The sequence below is a fragment of the Rhea pennata genome, chromosome 5 (genome assembly GCF_028389875.1).
Source record: "Rhea pennata isolate bPtePen1 chromosome 5, bPtePen1.pri, whole genome shotgun sequence".
In the NCBI taxonomy this organism is placed as follows: Eukaryota; Metazoa; Chordata; class Aves; order Rheiformes; family Rheidae; genus Rhea; species Rhea pennata.
Window position 1 is genome coordinate 3,686,912 of NC_084667.1, and position 19,211 is coordinate 3,706,122.

General features: G+C 36.0%; 1 protein-coding gene across 4 annotated transcripts in view; it reads left to right on the forward strand.

Annotated features, from left to right (window-relative positions):
• The window catches only part of BAZ1A (bromodomain adjacent to zinc finger domain 1A), a 64,767-nt gene that overhangs the window by 16,014 nt on the left and 29,542 nt on the right, over positions 1-19,211 (forward strand). For all 4 annotated transcript variants that reach the window (XM_062576015.1, XM_062576018.1, XM_062576017.1 and 1 more), the window contains exons 4-10: positions 4,470-4,613; positions 9,992-10,093; positions 11,385-11,472; positions 13,336-13,470; positions 14,087-14,189; positions 16,868-17,034; positions 17,374-17,469. In XM_062576015.1, coding sequence (XP_062431999.1) covers positions 4,470-4,613; positions 9,992-10,093; positions 11,385-11,472; positions 13,336-13,470; positions 14,087-14,189; positions 16,868-17,034; positions 17,374-17,469 — 835 coding nt within the window. The remainder of the gene's footprint in view (positions 1-4,469; positions 4,614-9,991; positions 10,094-11,384; positions 11,473-13,335; positions 13,471-14,086; positions 14,190-16,867; positions 17,035-17,373; positions 17,470-19,211) is intronic.

The following is a 19,211-nucleotide window of genomic DNA, read 5'->3' on the forward strand; positions in this document are numbered from 1 at the left end:
GCTAGGGCTATGTGGCTGGAAGGAGGAAGGGCAAGGGAAATTTTCCTCCTTCTGGCAGAGCTGATGTGTTAAGTCATCTGTGCCTCTCGGGAACAGCACCCTGAGGCTGGAGGCGCCATTAGCTTCTGCCTGCCTTCAGCCAGCCACTTCTGTACTATCCATCCCTTTGAGAATGACAAGTCCTACCTTAAGGTTTTCTGATAGGTGTGTCAAGTTAATGTTCAAACTGCAGCCTGGAATTGTTCCTTTTGAGAGACACTGGTGGAGTTTAGCTTCTGAAGTAACTATGTCCTTGCCTGTTAGGTCTCTGCAAGCACCAAAGGGCTGCCTCGGAGTCGGGACAATCTAAAGCAAAGCACTTCAGAGGACTTTGTGTTATATTCCTAGAATGCTCTGTAGCTTTGCAGTTAGGCACCATGCAGTGTATTCTTGCACCTATATTGTTTTGCAGTAAAAAAAAATAATATATTAATATATTTTACTTTTAACAGCATGGAAACACTGAATATTCTATTCTTTGAGGTCTCTAGAACTTCTAGATTACCGGAGTTCATTATATTCTGTTACCTGAACAGCTGACCAGCTCTATCACAAGTTCAAGGAAATGGACAGAGGGCTTCCGGTGTGAGGTGTGTGGGTTATTTTAATTGGTGATACTTCCTCTGGCTTTGTTTACTATTTTTTGGACTCCCATGTTTGAATCTTGCAAAGAAAGAGAAGAAGAAATCAGATATGCCAAACATCTCTTGGAACATTTCCATCATCATATTTAGCCTATCTAAAGATACCTTAGGTAGCTTGGTTTCCGAGCTTATCAAAGAATAAGGCTGTGAGCATTAAGGCTATCACTGGGAGAGGTTAGAGAACCTGTCTTTGATAGCAGCTTGTGGTAAGACTGGTTGGGTATAGGGTAATCCTTTCCAGGTTTATCATTCTGGCTTTTAGCTGTCAGTTCCTGAGCCAGAGTCTTCTGGGTCTGTTATGTGAAATTTCATGCTGGATCTATTCTCAATTTATCTGATCGTTTTCTGAATACATTTGAGATTCCTACTGTGAGACAGGAAAAATTTTCACAATGTTTATTGTTATATGAAAAAAAAAATACTTCCTGATTGAGATATATATTTGTGTTTATATATGTATGTGGGTTGTTTTTTGTTGTTTTTGTTCTGTTTTTAAAGATTGAGGCGTCTCCAGTTCTTATTTTCAGGGAAATACTGAGTGAGCATTCCTAAGTTGTTTTTCCCATGACCCTTATAAGACTCTCTGCAGAAACATTGGAGGAGGCAGCTAAAGATTGAACTAAAGAGTGTTGAGAAGGAACAAGTGTGTTTAAACTTACGATATAAAAGGTAGGCTGGCAGCTAGAAAAGGCTTTTACTATTAAGAATGTGAGGTCCTGGAATAATTTTACTTTAGTGTGGTATAACCAGTTCTTAAAATGGAGCTTGATCAGTTCATGAAAGGGATTATATATAAAGTGCTTGTCTGTGATAGCAGGAGTTGAGACTAGCCTGTCATGATTCTATATAGCTGGAGTTAGAGGTGATCATGACGTAATATTTAAAGACTGGGCTAGAGAATGTAAGAAAACTACATTATTTTGGTGGGTTTTTTTAATCTCATATTGCAGGAAAATACGTACTATCTGATTTGTTTGACTTTTTGAAGTAAGCTCTGTCAGGATCTCTAAGCTATTTGTCTTTTTTAGAAAGTATTTAAGCTAGCAGACATTTCTTACTTTGTTTTTCAGCTCTTTTGTGCCTTATGATATAAGATTTATAATATTTGAGCTCAAGGAGTGTTTAAGATGCTGAGAAGAAACAGACCTGTGTTCTCACTAGAAGCAGAGTGTCTTTGCCTCCCTTAATCTGGGGAATCTGCTGCTACTAGCCCTGACTTGACTGTAGCAAGGCTAAGAAAAGTCTTCATTCGTAGATTACTTTTTTTCTTTAATGCCAGAAGAAATGGTTGCATCATTTTCTTTAATCTCTTCTCTATTGATAGCCTTTAAATTTCATTGGATTATGCTTTTATTGAGTGAGGCAGTGTGTATTTCATGTAAGGATTTCTTTCCCAAAGATTTCTGGTAATGATTTGAGTGATGAAAGAGGAGAATAATTTATTTTCCTTTATAGCTTATTCCATTAATCATTTTCTGTTTAATGATTTTTTTTTTTTTAAAAAAAAGAAAACTCTCTGGGAGATTCTGCTAATTACTGAGTAAAGTATGTAAGATACAAAATTTCTGCTCTTGCAGAAGATGTGATAACCCTGTAAATCACTGGGCTGCCAAATGGGTAAACAGGTAAATTAAGTATTACTGAAATACTCAGTGACGAAGCATTCAAGTTTTGTCGAAGACGAAATGTGCGTGTGTGTGTGTTTAGTCTTTTTGCCCATTTCATGGTGTTAGGTTGCAATAAGTTTTAAGTTGTGAGTTAACTTTAATGTGGCTGTTTTACTACAATTGAAAATTTTGTGTGCATGCGCTCCCTCTAGTGTTCTTTAAAAGTAAACAATTTAGAAAATGGACAAGTGTCAATAGCCTCAAACATTGGTGCTTTTAGTTATTTGCCATGAGAATTCATTTTAAAATGTTCTTTTAACTAAACTTCCTGGAAGTATATCTTACAATCCATAAAAAATAATCCTAATATATATAATATATACATACATACTATATATATATGTGTGTATATGTGTGTGTGTGTATATATATATATATAGTAGCAGTACTAAAAAAATTCTATGTATATAAAATTTTTTTAATAGGTGATCTCTTTTGACTTTCAAAAAGCCTAATAGTGCGGATTCTGCCATACAGTCAGATCTCCATTATCCATTATTTGGGTGCTCTTAGTTGCTTTGTGTGTGGTGCGGGTGTCTTTAACAGAGTCTATTTGGAGTTGCACAGCTAATTAACTTGGGCTCCAGTCATCAGGAAAACATGCCTTCCAGAGTAAAACCCGCTAGCCTTGGAAGTAGGGCCAGCTGCATTTGAATGGCAGTGTGCCTGGGGTTAATAAGTCCAGTGGACTCATGCTGGCTCTGCGTGGTGACAGCACTGGTGTCCCCATGGATAATTAAGCATTGGTCATAGTGTCATCTTTGCTCAAGATATATAAGGAGATTAAGAATTTTTTCTGGTAATGTGCCCTGTTTGAGCGTCTTTGACAGACTCTTGGGGTGGACAGTTACAGGCACTAACTGCTTTACTGCTTTTATTAACTGATTTAAGACTGCTTTAGTCTCAACTAAATTCACTGAATTCAGTGAATATGACCTAGGACATTTTAATGTTTTCAGCCTTTTTTTTCCCCTCTGTTGCCCCTACCTCCCATTTTCCTGTGCAGTTTTTTCGATGGTGATGCTTGCTTTCATAAAGATGCATTTGTTGTAAGAAATACTTCAACATCTAGTTTCCGTTTGGCAGTGTTTAGTTCAGTTTAGATAGAAAAACACTTAGAAAGGGACTGTCTTAGATTTAGGCGTGATGCCAGGCTAATTCAAGCCTTGTACTTCATGTATTCTGTTGTATTTGTTTCAAGTGATAGTAGTTGGTGCCGAAAGGAGGAGAATTATTGTGTGTGTGTGTGTGTGTGTTTTCACCTCTCTGCACCCTTTGATATTGTAATAGTAGTACTTGACATTCAGTTTCTGCAGCAGGGAATTTTTGTGAAGCAGGTGAGGTTTTAGGAGATTAAGCTAAAAACTGTGCACCATTGTGTTCCAGTTAAGGGTGAAAGTTAGCTGTTAAGAATCAGCTATGATAAATTATCCAACATTTAAGTATCAATTAATTATACTCTTTAATATGTATTTAATTTTGCTTTTTGTAACTACCATTCAGCATTGCAAAGGGATAGACTTGTTTTGTCAATTGTGTGCATGCCAGATGGAGCCTTAATATGTGTCGGGAGATAAATGGACCATTATTAAGATTAGATGCATAATGATCATTTCAGCCTTGTTTATTTAGGTCATCAACAACAGTAGATGATGATCTTGTACAAGTGAAAATATTTAGGGATCAGAAAATCTTTTTCTCTTAGATTGCTATCAGATATGAAGGATTTGCTTGGTTTCTAGTTTTCAAGTAACAAATAAAATTAACTTTTAAAATATTTTTCAGTTCTCACCTAAGTAAACTTACCACCAAAAGTTATTTAGTCATGACTTCAAAATTGCTGTCCTGACCAGTGAACCTGATTGTGTTGTTTTTAAGCATTTTTAAAATATTTATGTATTTATATAAGGAATTTAATAATTTCTTAGATACAGGATAATGAATGCTTGAAGTGAGCATTTTACCTAGTGTTTCAGTGAAAAGCTCTTTTATATTTATTCAGTAGACAATGTAATATTTAGTTATTCATGCATTCTTAAAATAACACTTGCTATAACCTTAGACTTTTTTGCATTAGTGAAAGACTTTAGTGGTAATTAATGTCTCTGTTTTATTTCAGGTTGCAGTGTAAGATTTTGGAAGTCATTGCTCCAGCCCATCACAATGGAATGGCTAATGGCCACTTTGGCAGTGCTGACGGAGACACGATTGTCATCAGTGATAGTGATGATTCAGAAACTCACAATAGTTCCGCACAAAACGGGTAAATGATGCTTTTACAGTATAAAGCAATTGGGTTAAGGGAAAATGAGACTACAGCAGATGTGGCAGGGTCTGATTGAGACAAATTAGTTGGCTTGCAGGGGGTATAGCTTTTGTGTATTCATCCAGCCAAGAGCGACAAGCTGAACATTCACAGGTGCCTTATGCTGCTGTGGCTGTTAATGCTTTGTATAATCAACCAAGAACTGTGCATTATGAGAAATGGAATACATACAACATAATTGTTATTAATCTATTTGGAATGACAGTATCTCTGGTAAAGGATGGTGATAAAGCCATGTGTGTCTGTCGCTAGTCCTCTTTGTGCTACAGAGCTTACGCTGCTGTATCTTGGAAAATACAGTAACTTTTATGTTTCCACAATCTGCTGCTGCTTAGCACGATGCACTGCTTCACCTGCATACACTTCCATTGTGAAGCTCAGAATTGAGATGGACGAGAGAATGTGGTCTTACAGGGACTCTCTGGGGGGAATTTGATAGGCTTCATTTTTCATCTTCTGTTTAAGAGAGCAGTCTCTCCAGAGACTTAGCATGTTTGTGTCCAATATAGAAAAATGTGCAAAGTCTTTGTTGTTATGTGCAAAGTCTTCATTGTTGTGCACACACACACACACACACATATGTATGTGCTCTTATAGTTCATGAATTTAATTATGATTTTGGTGGGGGGGACTGTGTGTCTGTATATAACTGTGTATATGCTGCTGTAGCTTAGTGATATTGAATCAAGAACTGTATGTATATGCTACTGTAGCTTAGTGATACTGAATAAGAGAGTTGTGTAAGTTTGGTGTTTAATTTGGAGTATTTCTCTACTGACCAGTAATTGAGTTTATATATGCGGCTTGTTCCGGGAGCATGATGTGAAGACAGATCTCTGTGCTTCGCAGGCACAGTGTCAATGAAAGAAAAATGCTTGAAGTGGGCCTCACTCTTGTAGCTGGCAACATAGGTGCTGACAACAGGCTTTACGTGAACTGCCGTTGACTTTGAGTTGTCGTGTGAATGTAGCAGTCAGTCTGTCATTTACTGCTGCATGAGGACTTCCATGTTCTGACATGCTTTGAATAAGTAAGGAAGAGCTCCTTATATGGCTAAGGAAATAACATGGGATATGAGTTTTAAAATTCTCTTTTGTCGTTTTAAGGTAGTGCCCAAGTTGTTTGTGAAGCAGTCTTACATCTTTGAGAAAACAGATGCATCTTCTGTGTTCTACAAGGCATGGCATCTGAAGGATGTTATTCTTGGAATTAATACGAGTGTGCACAGAGCTTACTGCAGGATTGATCCCTTTATATAGTTGTGGCTTCCATATGTGCAGAGACAGTGGTAAGACTGAGGCTGATGCTCTCAGTTAATCTGTGGTTTTCCCCAAATGATTGCGTATTCTGGCATTGTAGAGAAGAGAAGAAAGATAGTTTGTTTTGCTTAGAAAGAGAAGTCTTGTGAGAACGTATGAATAAACTTTTTTGAAGCACTTTTCTGAGGCATACCTAATAAACATCTATATTATAAACATAAATTGCAAACCTCTTAGAAAAAGACTAGCTCAAGACTTTTAGCTGACATTTTGAAACTAAGAAATGCAAGAGTGGTAACAGTGATTAGTCTTTTGGATATATTCAGATACCCGTAAGCCATATCTGAAATGCATTTCAGTCTGTTTTTGAATATTAGGTGCTAACATTCTTATACCCTTACTCATACAATGAGAAACTCCACTGAACTGAATGACACAGTTTTGTAATTTGCATCCTGTAGGGACTGACTTTTGCTGGATGTGGAGAACCGTGGATGTGGAGAATACGGAGCTCATTAGTCTTGGAACCAGAGTGGAGTTGCTGTGCTCAGACCCAGAGTTTTTCCTCTGTGCCCGCACACAAATTCCCGGGTTTTAGGAGCTGCCCTTCATGCAAAGCTGCAGCGCCTTTACACAATGGTGCAGCAGATGCTCCATGTGTTTGTGGGAGTGGGGGAAGGGAGCACATAGCACAGATTGATGAGCCATCTGCAAATATTTTTCCTAAAGAATCTGTAAGGCTGAAGAATCTTAACTGAAAATAGATGTCATTAGAGATCCCAACCTTTCTCTGACCCTACTCTTGTTTGCTTGGGGTCAAAATAGCCAAGTATTCTGTGAAAGTACTGACCTTTCATATGGTGTTCTGCAGTAAAACCTTTAGTTATAAGTGGAGAAAGAGGCAGCAACACTCGCACTCTCTCAGAAAGAGGCCAGCCACCTTGTAAGGCCTAAGTTGTGAAGCAAAAAGTAGTCTTAGGTCTTAAACTGTTGATACTGTGCCCTAGGGGTCCTCTGTTAGGATTTTCTGGTCCTTACAGTAACAGTCTTCACTGAGAACTCTCAGCACAGACCTCAGCAGTGTTCGTACGTTAAAGAGCTCTGTTCTTGTTACCAGCAGTGTTACTGGTAACATCAAACTTTGCATTCTCTTTGTCACTCAGCAGCAGATGGGGGATTCTGTGAAGCTTGTGCTGCCAAACGTATGCAATACTAGCTGCAGCTTAATTCATGGCATTCCTTCTGCCAAGAGTACAAGTAATGTCAACCATGGACCACACCAGAAATACTGAAAGAAGAAAAATACTCTTCTTGGTTTGTTAAGCTAGTTCCTCGTAGTAAGTTTGGGTGCTTATTCAATCCAAAAGAATTTTATCATCTTTATTTTTGGGAATGATTATTTTTTTCTACAAATTTGGGTTTTGAAAAAAATACCGGTGGAATCCAGTGGATTTTTCACTGTCTTCATCCTAGTTTTCTGCCCTTATGCAGGAACGCTTTTTATAAGGGTATATCAAAAGGTACAGTCATAGCTTGTCTTTAGAGTGGTACAGGATCTTCAGCAGCAGAATTTCTTTTAACTTTAATTTATTTCCTTCATTCCCCCCCCCCGTCCTTCTTTCCCCCCAATCCTTCAATCTCCTGTATCTAATAATAGTGGTTGTAGATCTTAGTCCACTTTGAATATGAGGAAGGACCAACATACTGGTTCTAGTAGGTTAAAATCTTCTTCAGAAGGTTCAAAGTCAGGATTCCATTGCTAGCTGCTGTTGTCTTGTCTCTAGACCAGTATATTAACAAACTGGTACTGATCTTCAAGCTGTTGTTTTTCCATGTTGCAGGTCTAGTCAGATTATATAAAATATTTGAAGCTCCAGGTGGGCAGCTGCAATTACTCAGTATAGAGTAGTATGACTGGGCTTGTCAACAGCAGCCTTCAAAACTGTCTAGAGGCCAGCTTTTCTGTTGGATCAATATGTTGACCAACTAGCTCTGCATAAGGCTTGTTGAAGAGCATGGGTAGACTTCAAATGTTGTCTTATTTAGCTAACATTCTTCAGGTCCAGTTTCCCATTCCTAAACACTCTTCTCTTTTGTCAAAGGGAAGAAAAAAATGAGCTGTGCTTTTTTCAATGGAGGACAGAATTCATTTTAGATGCATTCTCAATCCTGTAAACCTCAGTATTTTTCTGTGCAATTCATCTAATTTCATTTATACTGCAAGATATAGTTAGCTTCATAAAGACTCGGCCTGATAATCAGGACAATCATGTCCTGGGCCGAGTGACTTTGGTACGCTAATCTCAGAAGTTTCTTAGTAAAGCCCCTATAAGACTATGCTGTCTGAATAGAACAACAAAACTTGATACCCCGTTCACATGGTCACCCTGTCAAAGTAGTTGGAAGGCTGATGAGATTTATGGTTTTTGTTTTTGTCCCCACCCCCCGTGTTGTTTGAGCTGTTCTGTGAAGACTTTTTGTAGCATTTCTCTGCTGTAAGATGGGTCTAATAATACCGTTGACACTTGTTTTTATATAATGCTTTATAAAATCAGATGATAACACTGTGACTTGTATGCCAAAGCATTTAAATAATCTGTATAACTTTTAAACCTTTTTTACATGTACTGAATAAATTTTTCTTATTCTTGTGCACTAAGCAAAATTTAGACTTTAAGATTTACAGAGAAAGATTTAGGTATTATGTATTTATGTATCGACTGAAGATAATCAGTCAATATTTAATAAATTATTTATTATAATAAATATTTATTATTATTATAATAAAATTAATAAATAATAATTTAAAAACTCAAAGCAGGAAGAACAGTGTGTTTGGGAATTAGGTTGGGCTGTAACATGATTTGCAAAAGATGAGAGAAGAACTTACTCAAACCAGAAAGTAAAGGTTAATAGTATAAGAATTAACCATTCGCTTGTTCTTTGAGTCCTGCTTTCAACTGCAGATAATATTTGAAATGGCAATTTACTTAATATGTATGAATAAACTAGTGTACTTCTGGTATATTAAACTAAGAGTGCTAATACTATCTTTTATTTTGTGTCTGAACGTTATAAATGTCAATGCTTGAGTCCTCCTTTAGACTGTTAGACTAAAGGCCTGGAAATGTAGGAATGACTGGTGAGGAAATAAGTTTGTATTTGCTACTATCTAGGAAATCCTCTTGCAACAGTGTTCACTGTCTTTGCTTTCTTTCGTGAGAGTAGAGAAGACTGCGGAAGACCATGTCACAGCATGACTAAAATACAGAGGTCTTCAAGTGATGATAAGTTTAGTAAAACTTCCAGTAAAGTTTTCATAACTTTTTTTTTTTTAATACAGAAAACACATTTAAGTTCCTTATGTAATGGTGACTGGACTATTTTAACAAATTTTAAATTACAGACCAGTACAATGGCAAAAATGTTAAAAATCTTACCAAATTAGGTATGCTGAATTACTTATTCTTTACAGTTTTTCTGGGTTGTTTTGCTATTATGATTAGCTGTTTTTTTTTAAAAAAAATTATTTTTGCTTAAGTTGGAGTAGATCTGAGTGATTGAACTTGAAACTTAGTAACATGCAAGTAAGGCAGGCTGTTCATACTGCAGTGCTTATCTGTGGGTCTGATAAATACATTACTGTTTTCAAGTCTGTCATCTTTTCTTTCTCTTCATGTTTGACTATCCACAGATCATTTAATCACTGAGACTGTTTTTCTTTGGAAATTTGCTCCCTTGTTTTGTGTTCTTCCCCCTCTTCCCATCAACATCGTCCCCCTTCCTTTTCCTGTGCTTTGCAGATACTTTTAGCTTTGATGCAGATCTAAAGCTAGTGAACTGGAAGAAATGGATAAGCCCTGTTTTTACTAATGGAAGTTGCATACTATGTTAAATATAATGGGGTATTTTCAAGAAGTCTCCTTTGTGTGTATGTTTATCTTACATATTAATATATATTTCCTGAAGAGTATAATATAAATATATAATTATAGCAAACATTTACATTAAGATTGATATTCTATGATTGTGTAGTTAACTTTGTTTTATTTTTAGGAAGAAGAAAGCCATAATTGATCCCTCTTTGTTCAAATACAAAGTCCAGCCTATTAAAAAAGAACTATATGAATCTGTTATTGTTAAAGCATCTCAGCTAAGGTAAAGATTAATATATGAAAGTTAAAATTGTATTCTGAGACTACTGTGTGAGTTATGTAAGTCACTACAAGGATTTTTTGATATAAAGTAACATTTTTAAATAATATTGTAGAACTACTAATTAGAGACACTGGAACGAAATACTGTCCTAACATTTCAAAAGCTTTCTTGTAGCAAGGATTCCAAATTTTGCAAGTATTGGTACATACACCAACTCCTTTCAAATCTGTATGTCTGCACTGGCACACAGATGGGACCAGCTATTGCTGTTAATGCCTCTCTACTGCTGTAACTAATGAAGAAGGGGAAAAAAAATTTGAGAACCCTATTCTATAATTTTTAGGTACTACTGGCATTGTGAGCTCTCTGTGCAAGTGATACTGATTTGAAATGCTGGAGCGGGTGCTGACAGTCAGAGTGCTTTATTGCTTTAAAGGAGCTGCAGAGATTCATATTTCTTAAATAACGATTTTGTTTTGATGACTTTAGTGAAAAACACTACTTTTTTAAAAAAATTTTGTTAAAAAGTAGGTTCATCAAAATTCTGTAATTTGGATATTTTGAAAAAGCTTCACTCATTTCAAGTCACTTTAGTTCCAGCATGAGTCTTTGAAGCTGAATTAGTTTTCTCATAAATTCTGTGTAATAGGCAAGTCACTTGATGCGTTTGGTCCGTGTTCAGCAAGTCATCCTTGTCTTCCAGTGCATTTAAGCTCATATTTAACTATAAGGTACTCAAATACTTTGAGCTATATGTGGTTTCTGGAAACATAGTTATCCTGGGTTGATCTTTTTCCTGTGAAGTAGTGCAGGATTCCCTGGAATGCCAGGAAGCATTTAGATGCACACTGTCCTGTGGCAAGGGATTGTACAGTTTGGGCAGAAACTCTGAATTGTCTCTTACACTCGTTAGCTTGAGGCTTGTACACTTCACCTCCCCATATGTGAAATGTGAATACCATTCCCCTCCCCCCTTTTTTTTCCTTTTAAAAATCTGTTTATTTTCACCCTCTTATAGAACAATGGGACTTCAGTCTTATTTGCGGACTTTAAGTGCCATTGTGATAGGAATGAATGTTTCGAGGATCTAGACAGGATGAATAGGCTGCTGATATCTGTATGCATGTGTATGTACATAAAAGAGGATATATTCAAAAAAAGTTACAGATTCATAAAACATAGAATCATATGATCTGTTACATGTGTTCTGCACATAGTCTGCTGTATTTAAATGCTAGTTTAAGTTAAAGTAAGTTATTTGATAAAGCTGCCTTTTTTTCCCCTAATACAGCCGGAGGAAACATCTCTTTTCTCGTGATAGACTTAAACTTTTCCTGAAACAGCACTGTGAACCACATGACGGAGTCATTAAAACTAAGGTAAATAAGATGGAATAATATGTGGAATAATATATTGACATTACTCATTGTTTTTCTGTACTTTTCAACTAGTTACTCAAAATAGCTTTCTGAAGTACAACATTCTTAACTTTCTATTAGTGTTATATAGGAATTAGTATTTGACCTTTCCAAGATAGCGATGAATATTGCAATTTTTTCTCTGAAAACAGCTTTTTGTTTTCTCTTGTTTTTTAAATAAGATGGTGCTTTTTCTGCACTCTAGAATTCAAGGAGAATTTAAATCTCCAAGTCTCCCCTTAGCTACTGGTTAAGAAACGTCCCCAAAATGAAAATTGAGGGCCTTCATCTACAAAAAATATTTATTAAAGCATAATCTATTTTTTTAAGTAGTTTAATACATGAGCTGATTTCATTCTCTGAAGTCTGCAGCTAGTATTTCTAGGTTACATTAAAATCAATTGTTTCAGCATCGGTATAGTAAGTTAATATTATTCTGTTGTAACACTTTTAACTGGAAAAAGTACCTTATTGTAGATCTAAATTCAGTGAGACAGAGGAGCCCAGGTACCTCGAGTGAACTTTGGGTGCGGCCTCAGATATTGAAATTACTAAGATGAATATTTTTGTACTCTTATGTAAGATATATTGCAGTACTTTGTACAAAGCTCAGACTAGAGTTCACAGCCTAGCCTGCATAGGGCAGCTCTGATGACTTCTGTTTCCTTGTACTGTTCAAGGAATGGAGCAGCTCTCCTCACATTTCCAAAGTAAAAAACTGTTGCCCCGCCATGCTGCCTATGCCACAGGAGGTCCTGCAGTCTCTCTACTGCGTGTTGCAGCCTTGACCCTGAAATCCTTCTTATATTCTTGATTTTAAGAAGTAGTATATTTACTACATTCTGCATTTTGCATGTGCATTACGAGGAATCTTCCTTGTACTCCTGTGTAACTTCATTTTGTGCAGGAAAGTGCAAAGAGATGAGAGCATCAGTGAGAATCTTGCTGCTGAAATTTGTGGAAAATAATAAAGGCAACAAACTTTTTAAATGAATTTCTAACATTAGAGTCTGTCTCTTTTAGAGAAATGGAAAAATAGAAGAAGACAAAGTTGAGAGGGAGTTGGAGGGCATGTTTAGACTGTCCCTTGCTTGAACTACTTAAGAGAGGATGTTTTCCTTGATGCAGAGAAGTGGGACATAGTATGCTGGATCTAGTGAACTGTCAATTTTTGTCACTTTTTGCTGCCTGACGAAAATTGTGATATTCTATATATATTTGCATTTGTCATACTCTGTTTGAGGGTTTTTTGAGCATCTGTTTGTTCCATTGCTGATTGCCTCGCATTTCAGCAATTTCCTAGGCATATCCTCACTGGCGTGTCTCTTTGTATCATCATCAGTATTAATTGACAAGAGCAGGCTTCCCAAAGCCATGGTTTGAGGAAAGCTAACCTGAAGCTTTGACAACTCGGAAGAAGAAAAAAAGTTTTCCCCTCCTCCAAAACTGTTTAAATGATAGAGAATTATGAGCTGCTTCAGTAAATTGCTTTTCCTGCTTTCTTTGTCAAAAGTCATCCCTGGCACATTCCAGTACTTGTTGGAAAGTCTGTGTCCAGCTGTGTTTGCTAAAAGGTATCTAAATAAACACAGTTTTACCAAATGAGGCCAAATACTTTTCTCAAACATGTACTGCTTACATATATCCTTTTGCTGGATTGACTGTACATTTGTACCATTTCAGAATCTTTTCTTTTTTTCTCAGCTAACCAATTTTGAATTTAATAACTTGTATTGTCTCTCTGAGTTCTCGGTTCATTATGAAGTCGGTATCTATGAAGAAATAAGAATTTCACAATAAATATCTGTTTTCATCCTTCTTAAGGCAACATCAATTGCAAAATACAATCTAGCAGAACAAAATTTCTCCTACTTCTTTCCTGATGACCCACCCACATTTATCTTCAGTCCTGCAAGCAGACGGCGAGGGAGACCTCCAAAGAGGGTGTCCATTGGTCAGGTAAGTAATAAAGAAAGTTTTTATTTCTGATGAAGACATAGTGTAGTCTTGAGTTCTTCCATCTTCTCTGTGAACTTTCAGAAGAGTTGGAATGCAGTGTACTTCCCTGCCCCCCCCCGCCCTGAATGTGAATTGGGAAATACTACCTAGTTGCTATTAAAATAGCATGGTTTATCTTTAAGGGGCAAAAGAGTTCAAACTTGGTATTTATCTTCTTATTTTTATCTATCTTATTTCTATGATCCCACCAAGAAATTAGCTTTCCAGTGTGTTGTGAAGGTGTTTATAGTACTTGTCTCTTGCACGATGGTTAATAATCTAAAAAACTTTATTTCATGCATTCAGATACAGTTAAGTTATTTGCCTTTTTTTGGAACTGCTTAATCCTCTAAATGTCCTTATTCACAAAGACAGCTGTAAGAAAATATTTCTTTTCCAGTATTAGACAGAATCTTTGAGTAGTTAGTATGTTTGTGAGAAATGGTTTTAGCTTCTCTTTATTCTTGTTTTAGAGAACTGTTGAAAAATGGGGAATATCTGTTGCAGGTCATCTCACTGTAGATACTGTGCTCTTTCTCTCCACTCCCCCCACCCCACCCACCAAACTCCCTATCAGGAGGACATGCCTACTGCTAAACAAAACATCCAGGGAAGCAGAAGTAAAGGAACAAAAGAAAAGACAAGATTTCAGAGACAAAAAGAAGAAATGCAGGCCATGGGTAAGTTGAGGTTTAGTCCTATGACTGGCAGAACCAGTTTCTGCAGGTTTGAGAGCTGACCATAATTAGAATATTTTGGGGTCATGCCTTTCAAAGGGAAAAATGTAATGAGTGCACTGCCACAGCACTATTGCGAAGTGCTCCTGTCAGTGGTTAGAACTGTTGTTTCCTGACCTCCACTGTCCTGTGGAAACATATGAGACTTGCAGTCAAAGCTATGTTGGTCTCCACCTCAGATAAATGAGCAAAACAATTTTTGGAGAAGTTTGGATTCTGAGGTCATGTATAATTTTTACTAGCTAACTGTATTCCATGGACTTCTAATGCAGAAATCAGTCTATGGTATGAGGAAAAACTATAAATAGAAACACTACCTTAAAATTAAAGAGAACTGCAATGCTTTTGAAACCTATAATAATCCTTAAGAAAATCTTATGCTGAACACTTGAGTCATTCTGAAGATGTATTTGCGTAGACTCTTAAGGTATGTCTACGTGTTTTGCAAGATTACTTCAAGTACGTTTACATATTTTTATAGGTAAAAGTGTGCAAGTCACTTTGGAGGTTTTTATTTCAAACTGAATTATTTTGGCTTAGCATTAGTCAATTTATGGTCTATTTAAACTTGGTTTTAAGTGAGATAAGAGGACTCGCATACCTTCTATATGGATTTAATGAAGTAAACTGGTGTTTCTTCTTGTGAAGACAAAGCAGTGAAACTTCTTCCTCAGACAAGGAGATGCTTTTCTTAGTTGAAAGCCTTTCCTGAGGAAGAACATTGTTGCTTAAATCTGTAAAAATAATTTGGTGAACTTTCAGTTTCTACTTTTTATTTCCATTATCGCATGATCATAGGTTGTTTTAGGATGTGAGGGACCTCTGGGGCTTATTTATTCCAACCTCGTTCATTAAGCAGGACTAACTTAAGTTGTCTGCAGCTGCTCAGGATCTTATCCTCAGGGGAGATAGGGACATTAGAGTATAACTAGCTCCACTGAACTTCTTTGCACAGATAGCATCTATTTCTTATGCTCTGGAAATGATAGAACAGAATAAGGTAATAGTGCAACAGTATCAAAGCTACTTCCTTTCTTGTATTGTACTATCTGCAGCTTTTATGAGTTTAGTTAAGACATATTTTGGCCTAATTTTATCTTAATATTATCCTGTTGCACCCGATAATGAAGTGCCCTTAAGACATCTGATTTCAAACAATGAAAGAGCAGTCAGTCCTGCAAAGTCAGTCGTGCAATAGGTTGCGTTATATGGAGATCTAAATGTATTCTTTAGATTTTCTGCCAGTTGACTAGAAAACTGCTACAGCATGTTAACATTCAGACTTGGTAATAGCTTTTTGTTTCTTGATGGGAGAATGAGAGATGCAAAATAATGATGAATGCATGAAATAATAATAATAAAAAAAAAAAAAAAAGCTGTGTTGTTGCACTTACTCTGTGTTCATTTTTGGCTCTGTGTTGGCTCCTGAACTCTGAACTGAGCTACTGCCTTTTTTAAGAACAGCATCTTTTCATATACTGAAACTGAGTATGATCCCGTCCATAAAATAAACTTAAAACTCTAGGAATGTAATTGGATATGAAACTAAACATTTTTACCTGTAAATAATACTTAATTGAAATGATGATTACTTTCATAAAGTGTCTTCAAAAGAGCTGCCATAATACTGTACTAATGATGTGTAATGGCAGCAAAATACACAAAGTACATTGGAAAATCAACTTTCTCAGAAGATTGTGTGGGATCAGCTTCACTGCTTTTGTTCTCTATGTGAGAACCATTGGTGATGTGTCTACTACCTAGCTGTAGAAACTGTCTTGGCCATTTTCAGAATTTTGTAGGGAAACTTGAGTGATAAAATACAATCTTTTTTCTTTTTTTTTTCCCAGTGTGATCTGTTTTCTGTTAGAATTAAGGATTTTTCTTCACTCTTTTTTTTTTCCCCTCTTAAACTTCACTTGTGATTTTTACCCTTCTTTATTTAATTCAAATGGTAAGTCCACTGACCCCCATTTGTTTGTTACCCTGTGTGTGGGGGGAGCTTTCTGCGAAGAAATCTGGATCTCCTCAGGCAATAACACTATTACTAATTAAAGCACAAATTAAATTGTGTAAAGGAAGCAAAACCATTGAAGTACATATTTTCAGTAATTCAATAGTAATAACTTTAGAAAATCACTTATTAAAGGTTTTTATTAACATAAATTTTTCATGGTTATACGACACTGCTAATTGTGACATGCTTTTATTAAGCAGTTGTTACTGAATACATTGCTGACTTATATAAAAAATACCAACATGTACATGGTTGGTATTGATTGTCATCTTTAACTTTTTTAGATAGCAAGCTATAAAAAACAAGAACTTACTTCTGTGTACTCATAAAACAGAAATACTTGACTTTATTACAGTGATGACAACCTTGTATACCACATATAATGTGTTCAGCACTAAAATTCTGATTGTCGGAAGAACTTTCAAGTGATTATTAGGTAGAACGGAACTGAATTTCTGGTTGGCATAGGAACAAGTCAGCCTTCATAACAATATCTTATTCATATGGTAGTTATAAAGCGATTGGTCTCCTATTTAGCATGTTTACATAAAATTAACATTTTACAAACAAGTCTAAGTTGTTTCTCTTTTATATTTCTGTATAGCTTTTGAAAAAGCTAAATTAAAACGGGAGAAGGCAAATGCTATAGAAGCCAAGAAAAAGGAGAAAGAAGATAAGGAAAAAAAGAGAGAAGAATTAAAAAAGATTGTGGAAGAAGAAAGAATGAAGAAGAAAGAAGAGAAAGAGAGACTCAAAATAGAAAAAGAAAAAGTAATTCATTTGTAGTATGTGCTTCATATGGGAATATCGTAATGCCTTTGTAGCTTATTTGTTTCTTAGTTGCTATCTGCCCTAAGTTATTTTTCATTAACTGTTTCCAAGTTTGTAAGACTTGCATTTTTTTAAAAAATACATATATATATTTGTATTTTATATATATATATATATATATATATATATATTTATGGATGAGAATTGCTAAGTATCTTCTTGTTACTTAGGTATAATATGAAGTGGTAGATGTGGCATGGTTCTAGAAATTGTAATAGGAAGAATTGATCATATCTTAGTTCTGACTCCCCCCCCCCCCCCCCCCTCTGCCTCCTCCAGGAAAGAGAGAAGCTACGAGAGGAAAAAAGAAAATATGTGGAATACCTAAAACAGTGGAGTAAACCTAGAGAAGATATGGAGTGTGATGATCTTAAGGTATGACTGCGTATACATTTGGAATAGTGCAGGCTTGACTTGCACTTTTACAAGGTCCTCAAGGAAGTTCACTTCCTGCAAAGGCAGATCTAGATTTACTCTGAATGACTGTGTGTCAGCAGCAGTCATGTAATATTGTGCAGAGTAATCTCAGTGATGATGCTAATAGGATGGACAGCATCTGCATTTTCACCCTACAAAAAAATCTTGACTGTTTTCTCAGTCTTGAGATGGAACAGTCTTTTCCCTCCCCCACTCCCAAATTGTTGAACTTGCTGAGCAGAGCGTACTGAATATGCCTGACTTTTCAGTGAGATACACAGTGTGATTTTTATCTAGAGTTAACCTGACTGACTTAGAAGATTAGAGTAATGAAGTAAGTAATTCTTGGATGTAAAAGGTAGAAAGGAGATGAGTGTTTTTATTCTCTGTGGTACTCCTTTGATTTAAACTCCAGCGATATCCTTGCTGAATGATTCTCTTTCTGGATGATCTTGGAAACCTGTAGAAAGTAACAAGACTGTACCTCTCGAGCACTTCACGTTCTAAACAAGAACGTAGTGTCATTTCACATAAGTGTGTCTAGTGTAAACCGTGATTAGTTTCACTTGCATGCACTTTGTTATGATTAATTTTGGCAGCAAATGGCAAAAGAATGAGAAATAGTCAAATATATAGATAGAGGTTTGAGAGATGCAGGGAAACTTGACAGAAGCAGGAAGGCAAACAAATTTAAGAGTGTGTTAACTGAGTTGTTAGCAAACCCTTGACAGTAAGGGTAAAAACTTCTAGTTGTGTATAGAAAAGGAGAAGAAACTGAAGAAAGGGAATAGATTGTCAAAATGAGAGAAGTAATGCTGCTGCATTCTGAATGGAAAAGACAAGGGGAGGTGTGGAAAATAACATTACTACAGTGAAAATTGACACTCATATGAATAAAGATGACTGGTGATACAGGTGAAGAGGGAAGAAGAAAGATCTATCTGTAGACTGTAATTGCTCAAAAAAAAAACCTCAGGAAATATATGAAATATCTTAACTGTATTTTTTCTGAAAGGAAAGTTTTGATCAGTCTTCTCATTCATGTTTATAAACAACATTCTTTGCGAAAGGAGCTGTCCTTTTCTGACAGGAGATAGTTTGACCTGTCTATTCAGAAACATTAGGTGAAGACAAATCTTGAAGACTTTTCATGAAGATATTAATTTGGAAAACAATCTGTGTCCGATATTGTTATCTGTGAATTCTTGATTAACTAATTCAGCTGTCATAACTACCTTCCCAATGCAAAAACACAAGTGCCAGACAACTACATATTCATCAGACATGACCTTGCATAACCTAATATTTTAAGTATGTGTTTTTTGTGTGTGTGTTGGGTTTTTTGTTTGTTTTTTGCCAGCAGTGCTGCATAACCTTCTAAAGAATATGGGTATTTTTTTGCTTGTCTGGACAGTTCCAGCCAATTCAAGAACTTCTAATCGGATTAATACAGATTTAAAAGAAAAAAAATTGACAACCTCTGTTGTTAAACTGGTAGCAGATTTGAGTTCCCATAAGGCAAAGGTGGAAGCTTATTCATGTTTATGAAGTTGAATACTTCCTTATCTCAGAAGGTTTACATCTGAGTTGTATGCTGTTCAGTGTTTTAATACTGCCACAGATATTACCATACTAATTGATTGTATGCCTTACAGAAATATTTACAGTAAAATATAATGAAGCCCAATGAATATATTCCT